Raw genomic sequence first — 20,326 nt, 5'->3', positions numbered from 1 at the left:
AAGAGTCAGAGCTGAAGCTGCTTCCTGTTCATTTTAAGGATGGGTGGATCTTCTCTCCAATACATTTTCCAGCTGCTGATGTTGTTTTCTAATACAAGCAAGTTAATTTTCATAGCATTAGGCAAATTTTAACTGGAGTGCTTCACCAAGCCACAATTGCAACTGATAGGAGCCACCTGGGCCTTAGGGTTCAAGCTTGGATCTGAAAACATCAGCCAATTTAAAAAGTTTATAAAGCCTAAAGAAACAGAAATCAAAACACAAAAATAAGCCACACAGAACATAAGCATCCAACAGTGAAACATCAAGACAGATTTAAAATCCTCTCCAATATAATGACAGCAAATATTTTGGGGGTGTGAATTAATAACTGAAATTATAACCAAAACAAACAAATGAAATTACTTTATTCAAACCAATCATTTCTATGGCTCTGTGCCAAAATTCAAGATGGCAACCAACACGGATGTCTCCATGTTCTAATATTTTTCTCTGCTGATGGTTGCCATGTGATGACAGCAGAGAATCCCGGCTGTTACCAGACTAGGACAGACTGAAATGGCTGAGCAAATGAGACTTTACGTTCAAACTTGGACCTTAGGAAGAACAATACAGACAGCTGGAGGACCTCTGTCTTATAGAAAGATCTCACAGTTCGTGATCAGGAAGAGGTGGGAGGAAGGGACCCCAAGACTCAGCAGCAGAAGCTCTCAGAGGCAATCATTCACCTCAGCTTGCAGGTGTATCACCAGCTTCCACAGATGTTCAGGTACTCTCCTCAGTGGATTGTCCTCTCACCAGGGCCTCCTCTTGACTCTTTCCTGGGTGTTATGAGAGTGTGGTGGTATGAAGTCACTGCTGCTTTTTCCTTTGCCCCATACTTGAAGCAACACCCTGGATTCCTCACCTGGTGTTCAGTGTTAGTCCTTCTCTGCGAGCTGAGGCTGGAAAAAACACAAAGATTTTGAGTAATCACGGGGAACTGTTTTGTGGAAAAAACTGCTACACTGCTCTGCAAATCTCAGCCATCACCAGAAATCTGGATCTCCCTATCACAGAATCTCTCTACAGTAACAGACGAGATCACAGATCAATATGACAAAACCTAACTTAATAAGCTACTGTGTGAAAAAGTACTCTTGGTATTCCTCTCAAGCCCCAGAATACCTTCTTCACTCTTCGCCTCTGACTCATCTGACTCATCTCTTCACACGCTCCTCCAGTACCTCTAAATCCTTCTCCCATAGCAGTATGCTTTGTCTCTTTCTTTGTGTCTTTTACTCATTCGCTTGCATGGGAGTCTACTTCCCCACTCCAAAAGATGCTGAGGACCTTGGTGCAGGAGAGATGGGGGTGTGAAAAGGTTGATCTTTAAAAGAAACGAAATGGGGATAAGGAAAAAAAATTTTTCTTCCCATTATTATAGAGATAGATTTTAATTCTACATACTGTGACATTTTCCTTCTTAGGCATGTTATGGGAAAAAGTCAATGTCATCTTCACTTCTTTTACTTAAAAATCCTTAGACAGTCCTTTAAAAAGAAAAATCCAAATCACTTAGAAATGTACCAAGTTTATTTTGGACAGTTTGCATTTTATAGCTAATCTAGTAGGTAAAGCTTGTCCTGTGTATTTAGCACATCAGCCTGCTCCTAAATGTGACATTTGTTGAGAGGTGTTTATTAAAAATATTGTTATATTTTAAAGAATACGCTCTCCTTGAAAGCCCAGAACAGAGCCAAACATCACACAGCGCAGAGGATCTGGAAAGATGTTTAGAAAGCAGGATTGCCAGCTATGTCACTACACAGAAAGTTTGGAACCTGAATTAGGAACCAAACTGTCAACCATGTGTATTAAGATAGGATACCAGTCCAGAAACCTATCCCTTGGCTATATGCTGAAACTAAGGCACATTCACAGAATGAAAGGCACATGAGAGAGGCAGCCAACTTCTACCTCTTCTTCCTGTTTTGAAGAGACTTTTGAGCCTTCCTTTTCCTACAGAAATGCACAGTACAGTTTGTCTTTTCTCACAAACTGAATTAAAATCACTTTGTGTGAGTTCCTCTTGTATGGCTACCTTGAGGACTCAACACAGAGAGGGGCATTCCTATGTCTACAAGTAAATATATAGGTTCCTACCATGAGTGCAGCTCATGGCCAATTCAATCATTTCATAAATATTAACGTATATAATTCTATGAAGTTTTATCATTTCAAAGCTACTGGTGAACATTCCACCTCCTTCTGGTTGAGTAGGTTGAGATTCTGGTTGAGTAGGGGGGACAGGAAAAAACCTCATTCCTGACAGCAGCCAGCATTAAGGGTTGATTCTCCCTAGTGATAAGAGTCATTGCAGTGAATCACCACATACAACAGAATGAATCTCCTTTATTCTCTGCCTGCCAGGAGGTGTTAAAGTATCTGCCTGTGTGTCTGTCCACATGTTTACATACTATTATGTCATCCATGACCGCACCTCAAAAACTTTAACACTTTTGTACTTAGAACAGTTACATAGGGGGAAGAAAAGGATTACCTCCATTTTATGGATACGATTCTGAGTCACAAGGAAATCACAAGAGTTGTGTAAAGTCATTTACAGGATACCTGCACACTAAAATTCAGTGCCATATAGACTTTGCCAGCACAGACATACACAGCCTTGGTCAGACACCAGCACCTGATCTACTCTGCTTCCAAGCTGCAGGAATGAGACAGAGAAGAGCACTAGGCTAGATGACAGTACTGGGTCAGGGACCCATGCTAACGCTTTTTAGAGCTAGTTTAGGCTGTTTCATCATACCCACAGCAAGTCCGTGGCAGAACTGAGAAGCATGTCGAAGCCTCCTGAATCTTGTGTTGAAAATAGGAACTTCCTTTCTCCCTGAAAAGCTCTGATAATCCTAGAAATTCATGGGTTTTTTATGCCAGAGCAGAGGGAATTTCTAATCCTAGAGTGATGCCCAGCATTCTTTTGATAATATACAGTGCAACTAAGAGAGGCAATAAATAGATGGGGTTTATTTATATCCATGGGTGACTGACACTAGCAAGCCAGGACAGCTGACAACAGAAGGGCAGCCTTCCCTCCCCCATCTTTTGGGCACAATTTCAAGTTGGCTTGCTGGACTGGGCAGGCAAGGCAGCAGTTCCAAGTCATGAAAATTTACTTGGAAGGGGGGGGTGACACAAACAGTACACACAACTGTATTCGAGTGAAGTCTCCCTGCATGAAAAGAGCAGTGAGCAGCCTCATTAATAAGTGGAGAAATAGCAGTGGAAGCCAGCATGAGCCTTCCTGCTCCCCATGTTACAGAGAAGACACCAGGTGGGCTCCTTACCCTGACTGCTAATGCCCTTCTGTACTTGACAGCCTTCATTCTGATTTCTCTTATTCAGCTCCCTACTCCCTGGTTTGTTGTGGCTCTCTCTTCTCTGGCTCTTCCCCACATTTCATTTCATAACTTCAGACACTCCTTTTACCCTATTCACACACATTTTGACTTCTATTTTTAGTCTCAATAAAATAATGCCAGATTAAAACAAAATCCAATTTGGATGGGCAAAGTCATCCCCTTTATAGGTAGCTTAATGCCAAAGGGCCAGATGTGAGACAGAAGGAGCCAAGATATTATATAACCTCTCCCCAGTCGTTGCACACCTGATCTTGAATGACATTTCCAACACAGCAAGGAAATACAGGCAGTTCGCCGTCACCTGACTACTGAGAACAAGCAATGCTCAGCCTCCAGTCAGGCAAAAATGCCAACTGCCTGAAGTCATTACTTATCCTGCTTTGGAGTTTTCTTTGAGTCTGTAAGAAGTGAAGGCTCCTGAAATTCAACCTGGGTTCTAGTTCTTAAACAGGGAAGCCAATTTCTAGAGACTGTCCTTTCCTTTTTGTCCTGCTTTCCCAGTGGTCCTGAGACTTGGAATGTCCTTTCAGTGGCATGAGACCAGTAGCAACAGGAAAAAGCGCCTTCCTTTCACAAAAGAAAGGCAATAGGTTGACTAAAGGTGTGAGAGGCAGGCTGCTCTCACAAGTTAAGGAATAAATGTCATTTCTGATCATTAGCAGTGAACATTGACCCTCAGCTCTAGCTGAGAGGTGATGGCTGAGTTGGACATTATATTCTTAACATCATCTGAGAAGGGCCTAGAATGCTGCTTTTGGCAGAGCTTTACGTTCTGCTGGGATTTAATGAGATTTACACAGTTTTCTGATAACTGGATAAACTCAAAGATAGTCATGCCCTGTTGATAATTTGTATCTATTTTAAAGGTATTGGTTAAAGACATCAATATTTGCTCATTACTAGTCATAAGGTAACGGTTCCCTGCTCCTTCAAAGAATACCAAGAAATGGGGTAAGAAGACCCTTCTTGACCCTTCTTCCTTTCCCTTCTGGTCCATCTGGTACTACAGTCCTGACCCGGGACAGATGCAACAACTATAGCAGGGAGAGAAATTATCTTTTCCCCTCTTCCTGTTTGCCTTCTTTATGAAACTGTGGAAGTCAGCAGGGAAGAGAGAGAAGATCCAGGATGTTTTTGTGGTGCGTGAAACAATGGCTTTAGGAATATAATTCTAAGAACAAATGTGAAACCAAATATCCCCCATTGTAACTGATTCTTTGCCCTCCCAAAAAGGGAGGCACAATAATAGGATTCACCTCAAGCTCCACTGCTTTCCAAAATATGATAAAACGGACCGATTCTGTTTCTCCATAACCCTTTCTCTGCACGAAGACAGCACTACAAAGAGAGATGCTGACAGAATGTTATTACTGCTGTTGACAAAGGCTGTATGCAGGGTGAGAGGCTGCACTGGAAAAGTTTGACGCAAGGTGCTGGATATCACACTGCTGTTCCCTTTCAGTGACCCATCCAGAGCTTCTCAGCCAGACAGGTGGTTCTGGAAGGATTTATGTGGAAGAGCTCATAATTACTCCATTCCTGGACTAGGATAACTAATGAGGTGACATCAAAAGTTGCTCTTTTGTCTCATAATATCTTGTGCCTGAGTAGCCAAAGTAGTCTGAGGTAGAGGTTATTCGAGGTGCCCATTTGAAGGTCACCTTTCAAAGTCAAGACCACTTGTGCAGTCAGTCACAGCAACAAGAGAGAACCAGGAGGGTGGCAAATGAAGACTGGAATTAACAGGATTAGTGGGAGGGAGGACACGTACCAGCAATGTGCTGCGCAGAAACCTGAGTGATTTCTTTTCCCAGCTGCTCCTGATGAAGGATTTGGACAGTGTGGTGAGACCAGCTGAAATCGTAGCCAAGGTTCCTCTTGGGAATGTGGTAACAACATAAAAATAAATACATTGGTGTTCAACAATCTACTGCCTTCTGAGGCTGCAGGGGGGCCTGGCAGAAGCTGAGGAAGCCTGGACAAGGCTGGGCAGCTGGGAATTCCACCCTACTGTAGCAAATGGCTGGGAGTCTGACATAGGCCATGCACAGTGGCAACAGTACATATCCCATCCCCACCCTTTACGCTCCAAGAGAGTTGAGAGGCACTGGCTGATAAAAGAATCTCCAAATCCCAGGTGTTTTCTTTGATTAGATCTGGCAAACGATACAAAGTGATTGTATGCATCTTGTTTAAATGCCTGTTGTGGCATATGTGACCCCCTGTTTACTTGCCTTTTTTTTTTTTTCCTTTTGCTGGTGCAGGACAATTTTGAAGCTTGTACTTTTGCATACCTGCTGAGAGAATCTCTTCTTTTCTTTCCTTAAGCTTATATAAAAGAGGCTGCATTTCAGGAATAATGCTAATTCAAGCAGTGGGTAGACAACAGCCAGTCACAGCTTAGCACCTCCAACATTAACTCTAATTTCAGGTCTCCAATAACAAGACATACATGACGTTCTTATGAAGGACCATACAATAATCTTGGATATAAAAAAACTTTAGAAATACACAGTCTACCTGTAGATTTCCTGTAAAATTAAAAAAATCTGGAGCGTGCTAGATGTAGAGAAGAGTAAGTGCAAAAGTGCTCCTTACTATCACTAGTTTGCAAGCAGGCTCCATTCATTGTTCTATACTGGCGCACACTGCTTGCACGTTCATCTTATTTGGATGGCGTTCAGACACTGCTCTCCACCTTAGCCTAAAGAAGGAAATCACTAGAAAACTAAGAACAGCAGCCTGCCTTCTACATGGATTAGATCCAAACAAGCTTATTAATCCCCATATTCTTCAACTAGTCTCTTGGAAGTTCAGGATCCAGTTTTAAGCCCTTACAGATGATCATACGCTATTTCAAAGAGTTGCATACCTTCAGGACTCGACATTCATGCAGATATGGGGGCCAGGTCAATGTGCAAAGTAAACAGACAACTGTGCATCATCCTGCAACTAAGCTCAGATACAGACCTGGGAATCACAGGGAAGAAAATCAAGTCTATACCATCTAGCTCAAGAAGTTTTTTTTTGGAAGACAACTTCCTGACACAGCTGGTAAGTGAGCCTACCAGGGGAGGTGCCTCACTCGACCTGCTGTTTACAAACAGAGAAGGACTGGTGGGAGATGTGGTGGTCGGAGGCCGTCTTGGGCTTAGCGACCATGAAATGGTAGAATTCTCGCTTCTTGGTGAAGTAAGGAGGGGGGGCAGCAAAACCACAACCATGGACTTCCGGAGGGCGGACTTTGGCCTGTTCAGGATGCTGGTTGAGAGAGTCCCGTGGGAGACGGTCCTGAAGGGCAAAGGGGTCCAGGAAGGCTGGACGATCTTCAAGAAGGAAGTCTTAAAGGCGCAGGAGCAGGCTGTCCCTGTACGCCGTAAGAAGAACGGGCGGGGAAGACGACCGGCCTGGCTGAACGGGGAGCCCTTGCTGGGACTCAGGAAAAAAAGGAGAGTTTACCGCTTGTGGAAGAAGGGGCAGGCAACTCAAGAAGAGTACAGGGATCTCGTTAGGTCGTGCAGAGAGGAAATGAGAAAGGCAAAAGCCCAGCTAGAACGCAATCTGGCTGCTGTCGTTAAAGACAACAAAAAAAGTTTTTACAAATATATTAATGATAAGAAGAGAGCCAAGGAGAATCTCCATCCCTTATTGGATGCGGGGGGGAACATTGTCACTGAGGATGAGGAAAAGGCTGAGGTACTCAATGCCTTCTTTGCCTCAGTCTTTAACAGGCAGACCAGTTATCCTCAGGGTACTCGGCCCCCTGAGCTGGAAGACGGGGACGGCGAGCAGGATGGACCCTCCGTAATCCAAGAGGAAGCAGTCAATGACCTGCTACGCCACCTGGATGCTCACAAGTCTATGGGGCCGGATGGGATCCACCCGAGAGTGCTGAGGGAGCTGGCGGAGGTGTTCGCCAAGCCGCTCTCCATCATTTATCAGCAGTCCTGGTTAACGGGGGAGGTCCCGGAAGACTGGAGGCTTGCCAATGTGACGCCTATCCACAAGAAGGGCCGGAAGGAGGATCCGGGGAACTACAGGCCTGTCAGCCTGACCTCGGTGCCGGGGAAGATTATGGAGCGGTTCATCTTGAGGGCGCTCACAAGGCATGAGCGGGACAACCAGGGGATCAGGCCCAGCCAGCACGGATTCATGAAAGGCAGGTCCTGCTTGACCAACCTGATCTCCTTCTATGACCAGGTGACCCGCCTAGCGGATGAGGGAAAGGCTGTGGATGTGGTCTACCTGGACTTCAGCAAGGCCTTTGACACCGTCTCCCACAGCATTCTCCTCGAGAAGCTGGCGGCTCACGGCTTAGACAGGTGTACTCTGCACTGGGTAAAAAACTGGCTGGATGGCCGGGCCCAGAGAGTTGTGGTGAATGGAGTTACATCCACTTGGCGGCCGGTCACGAGCGGTGTTCCCCAGGGCTCAGTACTGGGGCCGGTCTTGTTTAATATCTTTATCGATGATCTGGATGAGGGGATTGAGTGCACCCTCAGTAAGTTTGCAGATGACACCAAGTTGGGCGGGAGTGTTGATCTGCTCAAGGGTAGGAAGGCTCTGCAGAGGGACCTGGACAGGCTGGATCGATGGGCCCAGGCCAACTGTATGAGGTTCAACAAGGCCAAGTGCCGGGTCCTGCACTTCGGCCACAACAACCCCATGCAGCGCTACAGGCTTGGAGAAGAGTGGCTGGAAAGCTGCCTGGCAGAAAAGGACCTGGGGGTGCTGGTTGACAGCCGGCTGAACATGAGCCGGCAGTGTGCCCAGGCGGCCAAGAAGGCCAATGGCATCCTGGCCTGTATGAGAAATAGTGTGGCCAGCAGGAGCAGGGAAGTGATCGTGCCCCTGTACTCGGCCCTGGTGAGGCCGCACCTCGAATACTGTGTTCAGTTTTGGGCCCCTCACTACAAGAAGGATGTTGAGGTGCTGGAGCGTGTCCAGAGAAGGGCAACGAGGCTGGTGAGGGGTCTGGAGAACAAGTCTTTTGAGGAGCGGCTGGGGGAACTGGGGTTGTTTAGCCTGGAGAAAAGGAGGCTGAGGGGAGACCTCATCGCTTTCTACAACTACCTGAAGGGAGGTTGTAGCGAGGTGGGTGTCGGTCTCTTCTCCGAAGTAACAAGTGAAAGGACGAGAGGAAATGGCCTCAAGTTGCGCCAGGGGAGGTTTAGATTGGATGTGAGGAAAAATTTCTTTACTGAAAGAGTGGTGAAACATTGGAACAGGCTGCCCAGGGAAGTGGTGGAGTCCCCATCCCTGGAGGTATTTAAAAGACGTGTAGATGAGGCACTTAGGGACATGGTTTAGTGGGCATGGTGGTGTTGGGTCGACAGTTGGACTCGATGATCTTAGAGGTCTTTTCCAACCTCAATGATTCTATGATTCTATGATTCTAAGTTTCCTCCCTAGCTTCAGATTGAGTTTTGACATTCACCTTCTGTATGAAGTATTCTCAAGAGAACTAGAATACAAATAAATTAGTTTTGGACTATACTTTAAACCAGACTAGGTAGAGATCTGAGACTTTGCATGAATTAGTGGTCTTCACTGCTGTCAAACTCAGATAGCATATTACTAACTTTTACCTTCCCTAATCAATAACTCTAATGCTTTTTTCTTCTCCCAGCACACTTAGTGGAAAAGCCATGTGGACACTAGTAATATAAACATTAGCACAATATAACTGCATCACTATTAATCAGTCTGAGTATGAAAAGGTGAAAGTCCTGTCAAGTCTAGAGCCAGGCATCAGTCTTGCCCAGTTTTAATCATGATTCATATTTGTTTGTAATTATATAGGTTATTAGCACATCATACTTTTGCCATAGTAAAACAAAACCCCAGAGGCATTATGTCTTCTGAAGCTCTTAAAACAAAAATTTCACAAACTCTGAAGCAGTTGGCAGCAAACGAAAGGGAGAAGCACAAAGACAGAAGACAGATTTCACTCCCAGTTGCTGTTACCTTTACAAATCAAACCAAACCAAATAAAATCAGCTGGGGTCATCACTCTGTGCATCCACTCCAGAACTGCACTGAGGGGTTAACTATACTTTCAGATTGTTCCTGTCTCCAGGGTCTTGCAGGTAAGAGTCCAGCTCAGGAACAGAGAAGCTGCCTGGGACTATGCTGTTATATTTTCATAAAGTGCCCTTCATCCTCTATTCTCCCTAAAACCTGCTTTGCGCTAGCGTTTTCAGAAGGAAGAATAATAAATATAATACATTTCTAACTATGAGGTCTTCCATGTAGCTACAGAACTTCCTTTATATTTCTTGCCAGTTGTTCAAAAGCTAAATTCTGGTGGAAAAATGACACCTTTTTTACCTAGAACTTCACTTTCTTGAGAAAAAGAATTCACGCGCTATTCACCTAATGCCACTAAAGAGGAACAGAAAATAAAACAGCAAAATATGGCAAAATGTCTCCATACACCTTACCTTGTAAATATATACAGTAAAAAAAATGACCAGCCTGTAGGTTCCTTCCTTCATCATCTGAACTCGCCATATCAAACACAGTCTCATAAAGACAACCTGGAACTGAACAACCCACCATACTACTTAGCTTAGCTGCTACTCAGCAAGCTATATTCTGAAGACGACTTAGAAAAGAGAATTGATGTCTTAGTTCACAATCACCCTATTTCACTAATACTAATTGAATTGCTAAATTCCATGAAGCAGAAACAATCAGTGTGATGCTGAGGGACCCTCAAAGTAACACAGAATAAAAAAAGCAATGTGATAATGGCTGTATTTTCAGAGTGACTGACAACCCACTAGCAGTTGGGTGTTCAATTTCAGTGAAAAGTCAGGTCAGAAGCATTTTGAATGTTCCCTAGGGGTAGTAATTCTTAGTATTTCTTTAACAGAATAAATCCTGTTAAACTTTCAGGAACTTTGATAGGAAACTGTGTGTTCAGACAATACAAATAACCCCCAACTGATAGCTTGTAGATTTAGCTTCCTGTCTGTAGATACTCATGAGAATCTCTGCCTTCTCTCTCATTACGCCAGTGGCACACAGCTCACACACAACTTCTGCCTCCCCATGAAATGAGGATGAGGCCACAGGGATGAGAGGCTGCCACACTTTCATTGTAGTGGTGGCTTGCTTCAGAATCCTGAGCTGCTTTGCAGAAATGCTGACTTTTCTCCCTTTTATTTAATCTCAAGGGATCTGTCCTCAAGAGCTTGAGCCCACTGCATAACAGTATCTACAACTGGTATTCTTCTACAGTTGCAGTACTAACCACCAGTGAACTGTTTTCTGGACAATCTGGTTAAAAGTTTCCATACTGCCTGACTCTCTTCCTTTGAGCATCATCCTTACTTTTGGTTAGATCATTTGTGACACCTTTATGATGCTTCTCTGCAGAGCCCCATAGCTATCTCCTCAGATAGGCTGTTAGAGGAGAAGGCCTATTCAAGCTTCTCGGACATTTTTTAATATTTGTGTGTGTGTTTATACAGAGGTTCAGCCTGGTTCCTCTTTTATCTCTGCAACTTTTCACAGCCTTCTCTCTTTAAATGCTTGCAGTTTATTCTGTAATCTGCTTTATGGCTTGTATCTCCAACCCCTCTAGTTGGTATCTAGGATACTAAATACATGTGAAACAGTAACCCCAAATAAGCTGCTGATGAGGGAAATCAGGGCCCTAGTGTAAGCAATCAATGGAGAGAGTGAAGAAGAAAAGCAGCTGTTCCTGCAGGAAAGACCAGAGTAGTTTCTGAGACACAGACTGGGCACAGCAGCCTCTGACGCATACCAGTGGCTTGGTGCAAAGCTGAAGAAATTATCATTCCCCAGTTTCCAAGAACAAACATTTCGCTCTAGTTAGTTCAATCACCACAATATTTAGCACTGTTCTTGGAGCTATATACCTCTTCTAGCGACAAGGAAGCTTTGAGTGACCCACTCACCATGGTTCTGCTATCCTACCCCTAGCCAAACTAGGGTTCTATCTAAGCCCTCACACTCTTAGCTAAATGGCAGGCTAAACCCTTTGTTTCAGCTTCAGAGAGGATAAGTTTAGTACAGTGCAGCTAGCCTAGTCCTACAGAAGAAATCAAGAGCTAAAGTTCTCAGTTCTCACTGGATTTTAAGTATTCCCGGAGAGGGTGACTACCCTGAACTTTGTAGTTGTTATCTAGCCTATATTCTTCTTGCAGCTCTGGCTGTTGCCTTCCATCATTAATATTATCAACAATCCTCACACATGCTCTGCATAAATATTCACAGAAACAGGGAAGGATAGAAAAATGCTACCTACAGTTATCACAGACACATGTAACAACAACAGTACCCAGAGGAGATGAAGAGAATCTCTTGCAGAGGTTAAAATTACAGGGTGGCAACTTAAGAGAGAGTGCTTTTAAAACTGTGAAAAAGAAGGCAGAATTCAGCACACAAACACCTTCATGTAAGTCCACGCAGCAAACCAGTTTGGTCAATATATTGAGAACTCTACTTTTACATTTACTTGTAAATCTATGTGTAACCTTGCTTTATATACTGTACTAAAAATTCAACTTGAACTATACAGTAGACCAGAACTTGTGCCTCAACTATACATATACTACAGTGTTGACATAATTTTATTTATTTTGATAATCCCATTATATTCCATTCCTACACTGTCACATTCCAGTGTGCTGTAGGGTCTTTTTTTATTGACTATGGCTATTCACCCTATAAAATTTCTGGTAGGATAACTGGAGTTTTTGGCAGGTGGTAAAGCATGAGAGGCAGTTTGGAACTGTACGATAAATGCATTAGCTGAATGTTTGTGCAGAGGATCAGCAATAAAATCACTGACATAAATAATGGAAATGTCATCTTTAAGTTTCAAAGCTAAATATCCAAGAGATGAATTGGGTAGTTCACCCCTATGCAAACTTTTCTTTCAGCCTGTGAAAACACAGAGATCACTGCATTAGTGATACTCAAGTCATGTTTTCAGGGTTTTCACAGCAAATCAAAAGGTCAGAAACATAATTTTTTAAAGCATTCTAGACCATAATTTGTCCATATATTCCATTACAGCACCATCACAAATTACTGTGGGCCATAGGTAATATGGGTTCATCAAGACCACACACTACCTGCTAATAGGTCTGCATCAATGAAAAATGGATTGGGTCCTCATTTACTGAGACCTTAACAGCAGATAAACCTATTTGAATTAATTAGCCACTAGGGACTGATGGAAGATTTGATTCTATAAATCTCAGTGATTTTCCTTTGGGAACTTTTACCTCTACTGATTGACTTCACTATGCAGCTGATTCACAAGTCTCAACTATGTCTTTCTGAACTAAGGGGCTTTTCTGCAAGACTGAAGAAAAATGTAAAGAATGTCCCGGCCCTTTATTACAGGCCAAGCTTAAACAACAGAGCATCTTTGAGCCAAAGCCTAAAGCAAAGAGGAGCCATTTTAGCCAAGGTTTTTTTCCCAGCCACATTTTTAGGGATCTTCCTCTTCCAACTCTATGAAACTCAGCCTTTGCTCCCTTCTGTTTAGTCTTTTTAATCCCAGGAGGAAATTCCCTGCACAGCTGAACCCAGACTGTTACCTAGGAACCGCTACATGCAGGGTAGGCAGCTGTGTTTCTTCTTCTTGCTGAGAAAGTTTTTTCCCTGCCAATTCTTGAGAAAGATTAAAGCATCCCAGCATGCCCATCCCCACTTTCCTGGTCTTCGGCATTGGCACTCACCTGTGGAAGTTGTCCCTGGCTCACAGGATGCAGCACTGTGAAGGGTGTTCTGGAATCCGTTCAGTTGCCTTTCAGTGGAGGTCACCCTAACAGGTAAAAGCATCAGATCAGACAGAGATAAGAAGGGATATACCAAGGAAGAATAAAAGTCTCAAACAAAAAATTGAGAATTCTCCTAGTTTACATAATCTCACTGGGATTGTAGCTATGAAGCTGTGCCTGAACACGGTACGAAAAAGGCAGTGACAGCAACCGACTCCAAAAAGGCAGAGCAAGACACATGAACACTCAAGCTACCAGCAAGACTTTGATGTGCCTAAAACACTTAATTGTCCCACCAGCCTTGGAAGCTGATTCTGGAGGATAAAGGAGATAGTAAATGGTATTGGACCACCAAAGCACAACTCAACTAGTAATGCTGTGGTCACCTTATTCCAGTGATTTGAAGTAAAACAATTAAGCAACCTTAGAACAGAAATGCACATGCTGGCAAAAACATGCTACATTCAAAAGTTAAGTCCTTGCATCTTGTCTCAGCAGAGACAGCTCGTTTAGGCAAGATTTCTCACTTGTCTTGGAAACTGAGACCCACAGGTTGCATTTAATCTCCAGTAATCCAGTGCCAGTCCTTAAGCAGATACTTTATGCAAATCCTCCTGCATTTATCTCAGCATTTGAGTTACAGCAAAACTATATTCTGTGGAGTACAACTGCACGTCCTTTAACTGTTATAAAGATCCATTAGCAAACTGAGACCATGCCCTCCTACATAAAAAATGGGTCTTACTCACAAGGCGAGATCAATGCTGCAATGATCTATTCTGTCCTTAAAATCTATACAATTGATCCATCTGTTCCTGGTTTGTCCTCTCCTCCCTCATCCCTCCTTGCCTTTCTTCCTTCCTGCCCAACTCTATTCTGATCACTCCAGACCTCTGTGTGTACGCTCCTGTCTCTCTGCCAGAGTCCTTTTCCTTCACTCATTCAGCTCTGCAGTGTTACACAGTTACTGTGAGCTCTTCCCCGCAGGAGCACTGTAATCTCCAATCCCCACGTGATGCCCTGATGACTAACAGACCCAGGCACACGTGTGCAGTTTCTATATTTTTGTCTGAAACCTTTTGCTTTCAGATTTCAAAGTCAGCAAATTGCCAGCAATCCAGGTGCTCCTGGCAGCTAAAAGGCCAGGGAGGGACTCCTGTATTCTATCTCAGTTGGATTTTAGTGAAATAAATTGGAATCCATACAGGAAGGGAGAGGGATGCAGATATGACATTTGCAAAACACAACCCCTTACTTCAGTCAGCCATAATTTGAAATGCTATTGTCAAATGAGGTGCCTCTTTTTATGTTTATTGTCTCTTGGAGAGAATTTTGGATCTGTACTTATCGTTTCTTTTGCTGCTGATACTGCATGGTCCTTCTGGGAGCTGAGAATCCACATGGATCTTTATGCTTCTTACATAGCAATTCCATGCTCATAATTAGCTTTTCCACTTTGTTAATGCAACACAACTGACAGCCAAATTCAGCTCACCCTTCTATAGGTAAAACGCAAGTGGTTGAAAATGTCATCAAGAATGCCAGCAATTACAACAACAACAACAAAAACCAAAACAGGAAATAGTCACACTTTTACCTTAAAGTGTGGTTTATGTTTAGAGAATCTCTTTCTCTCTACAGACTGGCCCTTCTTTTCTGCCTACCCACGGCGTACCTTGATTCTTGCAGTTTCAACTGTCACCTCCACACAGCTCATTCTCAGATCTGCTTCTGGGTCATTGATCTCTCACCGAGCTAAGCTCACCCCCTCAAGTTCTCTCTGCTGTCCTGATGGTAGCTCCAGTGCCAGAACATATTCACTGCTTAAACTGAGTAAATCCCCTGCCACTTTCTTCCTCCTTGGGTTGGCTGAAACCCTACTGCCTTTCTCAGTTTCCTGCTTTTAATGGCTGTGTTGTTTTTGCTTTCACTTCTCCAGTACAATCCATTGTTATGTTCTCCATTACTTCTTCTTCAACACTAACAAAAACACTGTCCCAACTGTCCCCTCCACTTAAATATTTGTCCTTGCCCTTTTCTATCTCTTAGACAGCTAACCCCTCCTTGAAACTGATACTGACTTCCTTCATTTAGGCGCTAAACCACCCCTAAGCTGCCCAGCCTTGGACTGCAAATTTGGAGGATGCTCTTGTTCCACAGGTGACAAAGAAATACTTTCTTGACTAAATTTTGAACACCTTTGTTTTAACAACCTATTCCTGGGATGCTATGAACGCATCTAATGGTCTAGGGGGGACAGAACTGACACTAACAAATTCACATCACAAAAAGCCCAGGTTTGACAAGAGAACAGCAACATATGTGAAGACCCAGAGCCAGTGAGGCTTGTTCCTCTTTGTTGCTCTTGGACGGGGTATCTCCACATATGTATCTGTGTGTATGATTTGAGGCTAGCCAAGGGCTAAGAGCTACAGGCCTAGGGAGCCCAGCTGTGTCAGGGTGTTAAATCAAGGCATGTCTCTCAGATGCACTGCTTTTGCTGCCAAAAATGTCTAAGGGTCAGGCAGCCTGATTAACCCAGATGCTCAGGAGCTAAAAAAACAAGCGTGCCGCAGTACAGCAGTAGCAAAAAAGTGAAATGGGTTCCCGTAACAGTTACATGCTTGCTCTCCTGCTGCCAGTCCTCTTTTCAGTGGGCACTCAGTTTGTATGTGTGATGTACCCGGCTCAATTAAGACACTTCACACATGCCTATGAATAAGCAACACATGGGCAAGACAGGATACAAACCAGAAACAAGTGTTCTACAGGGCTCGCTCTGTGGCCATCATTCTACTTCTGGCACATTTGCCAGGCTTGGCCAGCCTGTCCTAGAACAGCTGGCTACTGCTGTATCCAATTGCAGTCAGGACTCCACCCCATCGTGGGATGGATTTCCTGAACCCTGGAGAAATGCATCACCTCTACCCTATTTCTGTACTAGTTACAATAGAGCAGAACTTTGGCTTTTCTGCTGCTGGCACCATGCAAAGCAAATATACAAAAGAAGAACAAGGTAGAAAGATTTTGTGCTGTGGCGTTGGGACTTGAAGGGAATATTTGTTTCGAAAGGCTTCCTGAATAAAGTTGTTGGGAATGACATTTACAGAGAGGTTCAGTACAAGAAATTATGCTATGTTGATCAACATCCCCAATAGTTTGTGATATTCTAGTCTGTTGCTGGTAAACTTCTTGGGCTCTCTCTCTCCCTGATAACATCTTGAACTATATGCTCCTTTTCTCTACCTGGCATTTCCTCTCTTTATATACAGTGGTCTAACATTGACAGCTGAATTTTTCTGAGATCTTTTCTTTGACTGATGGTTCTGTTCACAGGCTGTTCAAGGCCTTGCTCTACTTGATGCTGTCATAGTTAGAGAGCAGGTTTCTGAAAAGTTACTATAGGAATGATAGCGCAGAAATTTGTATGGATTGTGACTTAGTCATTCCTAAATGCAGAAAGATTTTGCCTACCACCTGTACCAGTTCACTCTGGGTTCTGACAGTTGAGCTAATATATTTGTCTACTTTGTATGCTGTCATCTGTAACGTGAAGATTCGATACACCAAATGCTGCTTCCAGGGACATCTGCTTCATTCCATGGCTTACAAATACTGTATCTGTGATCCTCTGTCTCCAAATGCTGCTCTCAGCTATCAGCAGGTCTCTTCGTGTTCACAGACCTGCTAATAGTAGCGGCAACATGAACAGTGGAAAGGACCCAGTATGACTCTTGGAAAGAAAGAAGAGCTTGTTGTGTTAGTTCTTCAAAAACTATCTTTCTACTTGTGATATGAGCACATTTAATCAAAACTATGGAGCCCCATGTGACCATTTTATGGGGCTACATTTCAACGTAGAGCTACATATTAAACCATTTCTCCCAGTTAGTCTTTTTCCACACCTTAATATGGGCCCCAGTTTTCCACTCTGTTAGCTTAAGCAAGGAGTCTGCTTTGGACACAATCCGTTATAAAGTCAACCTACCACCTTTTACAAGTTGAGAGACTGAGAAAACAAGAGAGGCCAGGAACTGAAAAGACCAAACTGAATTGTCTGGCTGTTCCATTACTTTTTTCCTTTATGTTTTAACCAGGGAAGTGTCCAAGTTATTATACAGGTTTTGAATTAGTCAGTAATGCTCATCTTTAGCATCTCATTCTGTAGTTGAGTTTTCTACTTATTCTTTTCTTCCTCTTCTGGAAGCCACGTGTGCTGGCTGGGAAAGAATTGATAATGCATGCAAGGAAGAGATAGGTCAAAGAGACAAAGTTGATTTTAGTTTGTCTTCACAGTCCAGTCTCTGGAGAAACTCTACAAACAACTTTAAAGAGATGATCTTTATTAAGATGTTAAACAAAAGCCAGGCGGTGCAAGAGCAGACAGAGAAATAAGGTCTGGCTTACTGAAATATATGAAAAAAAGAGAGACACGAGAGCTTTAACAACAGAATGGGATTAGTTTCAGTGAGTCTTGTGGAAATAATATATAGCACTGAGATCTTCTTTGAGGAAAGAGATCAGGAAAACAGCCAACAAGTATTAGGGGGTGAGAGTGGGCAGCAAATCACAAATGACCTGACAGAGAAATGAAGCAGCCAAAAAGCCAGAATTAGATTAGATGTTATGAGAGGGATATTTACCATGTCATAACCTAAGGATATGGTAGCCCCACACTGGAAAAGTACAATTCTGGGTGCCACAATGCAAGCACTCCGACAAACTCAAGAAAATACAGCAAATTCAAGACAATTAAGGACTCGGCAGGTGGAACTACTATCTGAGGTTAACAAAACCTCAACAAGTCTAAGCAACATTAGGAAACTCCAAGAAGTAGAAGGATATTCAAAAGATGGAAAGTATTTGCAAGGGAAAGTGTTTAGGGTGGTTCAGGAAGGAGGAACAAGGTACAACAGGATGAAACAAAGGGAAAATTCAGATTGCACATCAGGAGAAACTTTCTGATAATAAGGTTGTCTAGATTCTTAAATAGTCTTCTATAGCACATGGTGGGGTTTCTGCCACTGGAGTTTTTTGAAAGCAGACTACACACAGTGTCTGAGAATACTTTGTACAGAATAACCAGGGACTGTAAAGAACAGGCTGGAGCATGCAAGACATCTTTTTCTTCTCTAATCTATATTCCTCTGACACAGAGGCTTCTCTCCACTCACTCTCCTCTGTTGATGCCTCTCTGGTCTTTTCCTGACAACAATGAATGTATTAAATTAGACTGAGACATAGCAGTTTTTAAATGATCAGCTCTCAGTGTGCTGGAAATATAGCTGGGCACTGCTGTTTTCCATGTAAGTGAAAAAATGTTACTGCAAGATCCCATGAATGGCAAGAATGGGTTTGGAGCCTCGTGCTGGAGACTGAAAGGCAACTTGGAAAGTATTTCCGGAGTGGCTCCTTGCAGCCTTCAATACTTGGATTAGTTTTCTGAAATTCTGAAGGAATCTTTTGCTTTTTTTCCCCCTTCTGTGCATTTTTGGTGCTGAACTTTTTCCGGTTTTCCCACACTCCTGCCTGTCACAAAGCAGAAACCACAAAAATGCAGCAAAGTAAAGTCTGTCCAAGGAGCTGCAATTCCATCTCACAAGGATAAACATTTCCTCTGCCAAGAAGTGAGCACAGCACACCGGCATCTTCAAATACACATCCCTGTTGCCCGGCAGAGAAACCCACTGACATAGCCTGTCACCTGTGCTAACATAAGCTACTCAACATAAAAGAAATCAGACAGCAAACCTACCAGCATATACCTGCTAGACCTGATGCTCACACTTGCATTTGCTGAGTTGACAAAGTTTTCTTTTAAAATAGTTTTTGGGGATTAATTCAGTGTGCTATCTCTTAAGACAGCAAGAGTACAGGCAGGAAATACACAAGCTTCCCCAAAGCAGTTCTGTCCAAGCTCCATAAATACGCCTTGCAGTTCCAGATTTGATCCACACGCTGACAGTGCCCTAGCATCTTCATAAGGTGTCTTTCATCAGTAATCTTTTACTAAAACTTCTCTCTTTAAACAGGAAGGGAACACAGAATCAGGAAATCTCACAGGAACCTCCTCTGAAAGCTTAACAGCTCTTCTGGCTGTAAAGTATAAGGGAGGAACTTATGAATGCAATTTTTGCCCTTCAGTAGGCAGGGATGAAGTCTGACGATATATGAGGAAAAACCTGATGAAGGATTTAGTCTAAAACAGTTCTGTCATTTAAAGGAGATAAACAGAGAGCTGAGGAAGCTACCAAGAAAGGTAAAGGATAAGAAGAAAACCCATAAGTCTTGTTCACATTCTGTCATAATGCACAAAAGAGAAGACACACCAAGAAATGGAAAGGGAGGAAACTTAAAATCAGTAAGCAACATTTCATGGTGATTTTTTTTGTTTGTTTTTAAAGACAACACACACCAAATCCATATACCTTAGAATGGCAAGCACTATATAACTAAAAGCTTAGTAAAAGTTAAAAGAAGGATTTCTACAGATAATGAGGAAAGTTATCATTACATTAGGCACAATATAAACAGTTTAAATTAAATAAACACTTGTGCTTGAAGGTATAAGTCAATAATTGTGTGTTAAATTTATGGGGAAACTTGGCTCAAGGGAAGATTAGCTTGTTAAGGATATTGGGTTGGGTTTTTTTCTTTGGCAGCCTCTTCTGACCCTCCAGATTCTAGCCCCCATCAAAGATTAAACATGAAGGGAGTGGCTCAAGTGCCTAAACATAGATGTCTAGTACCATACTTGTTACTCTCAAGTTATTTGAGACATCTGCATGGGACTGGCAGATACAATACAAGATTTACAGAAGACTTGTGCTCATCTGGAGCAGCAGCTGGAGGTCAGGTGGAATAGCCCTGGGCATCTAAAATGTCACTAGCTACCTGTATTTAGGTAACTGAATCCCACCCTGGATCAGATACTTCTCTGATTCAATCTAGCAGTTCCTATGTCCTTATGTTTGTGTGATGTTACAGTCTTACCTATCTTATCATTGTGAAACATGAAACTGCAACACAGTGCACACCAATTTCAGTACACACAGCTCAGGTTATTCTGAGATTTATCTTGGACAACATAGCCAAAAAGATCTATGTCAGTTGCATGTAGACAGGTTCTTCTCCCATACT

The 20,326-nt window shown here is 43.0% G+C and overlaps 1 protein-coding gene across 5 annotated transcripts in view; it reads right to left on the bottom strand.

The window, feature by feature from the left end:
- Window positions 1-376: 376 nt before the first annotated feature.
- Window positions 377-20,326, bottom strand: part of TTLL5 (tubulin tyrosine ligase like 5) — a 142,892-nt gene continuing 122,942 nt past the window's right edge. For all 5 annotated transcript variants that reach the window (XM_076345132.1, XM_076345134.1, XM_076345137.1 and 2 more), the window contains 2 exons: window positions 13,145-13,230; window positions 377-944 (listed from right to left, as the gene is read on the bottom strand). In XM_076345132.1, coding sequence (XP_076201247.1) covers window positions 904-944; window positions 13,145-13,230 — 127 coding nt within the window. In that variant the 3' untranslated portion in view covers window positions 377-903. The remainder of the gene's footprint in view (window positions 945-13,144; window positions 13,231-20,326) is intronic.

The sequence above is a fragment of the Aptenodytes patagonicus genome, chromosome 7, assembly GCF_965638725.1.
Source record: "Aptenodytes patagonicus chromosome 7, bAptPat1.pri.cur, whole genome shotgun sequence".
Taxonomy (NCBI): Eukaryota; Metazoa; Chordata; class Aves; order Sphenisciformes; family Spheniscidae; genus Aptenodytes; species Aptenodytes patagonicus.
The sequence above is the reverse complement of the archived record's forward strand: the minus strand, read 5'-3'. Positions and strand labels throughout refer to the sequence as shown.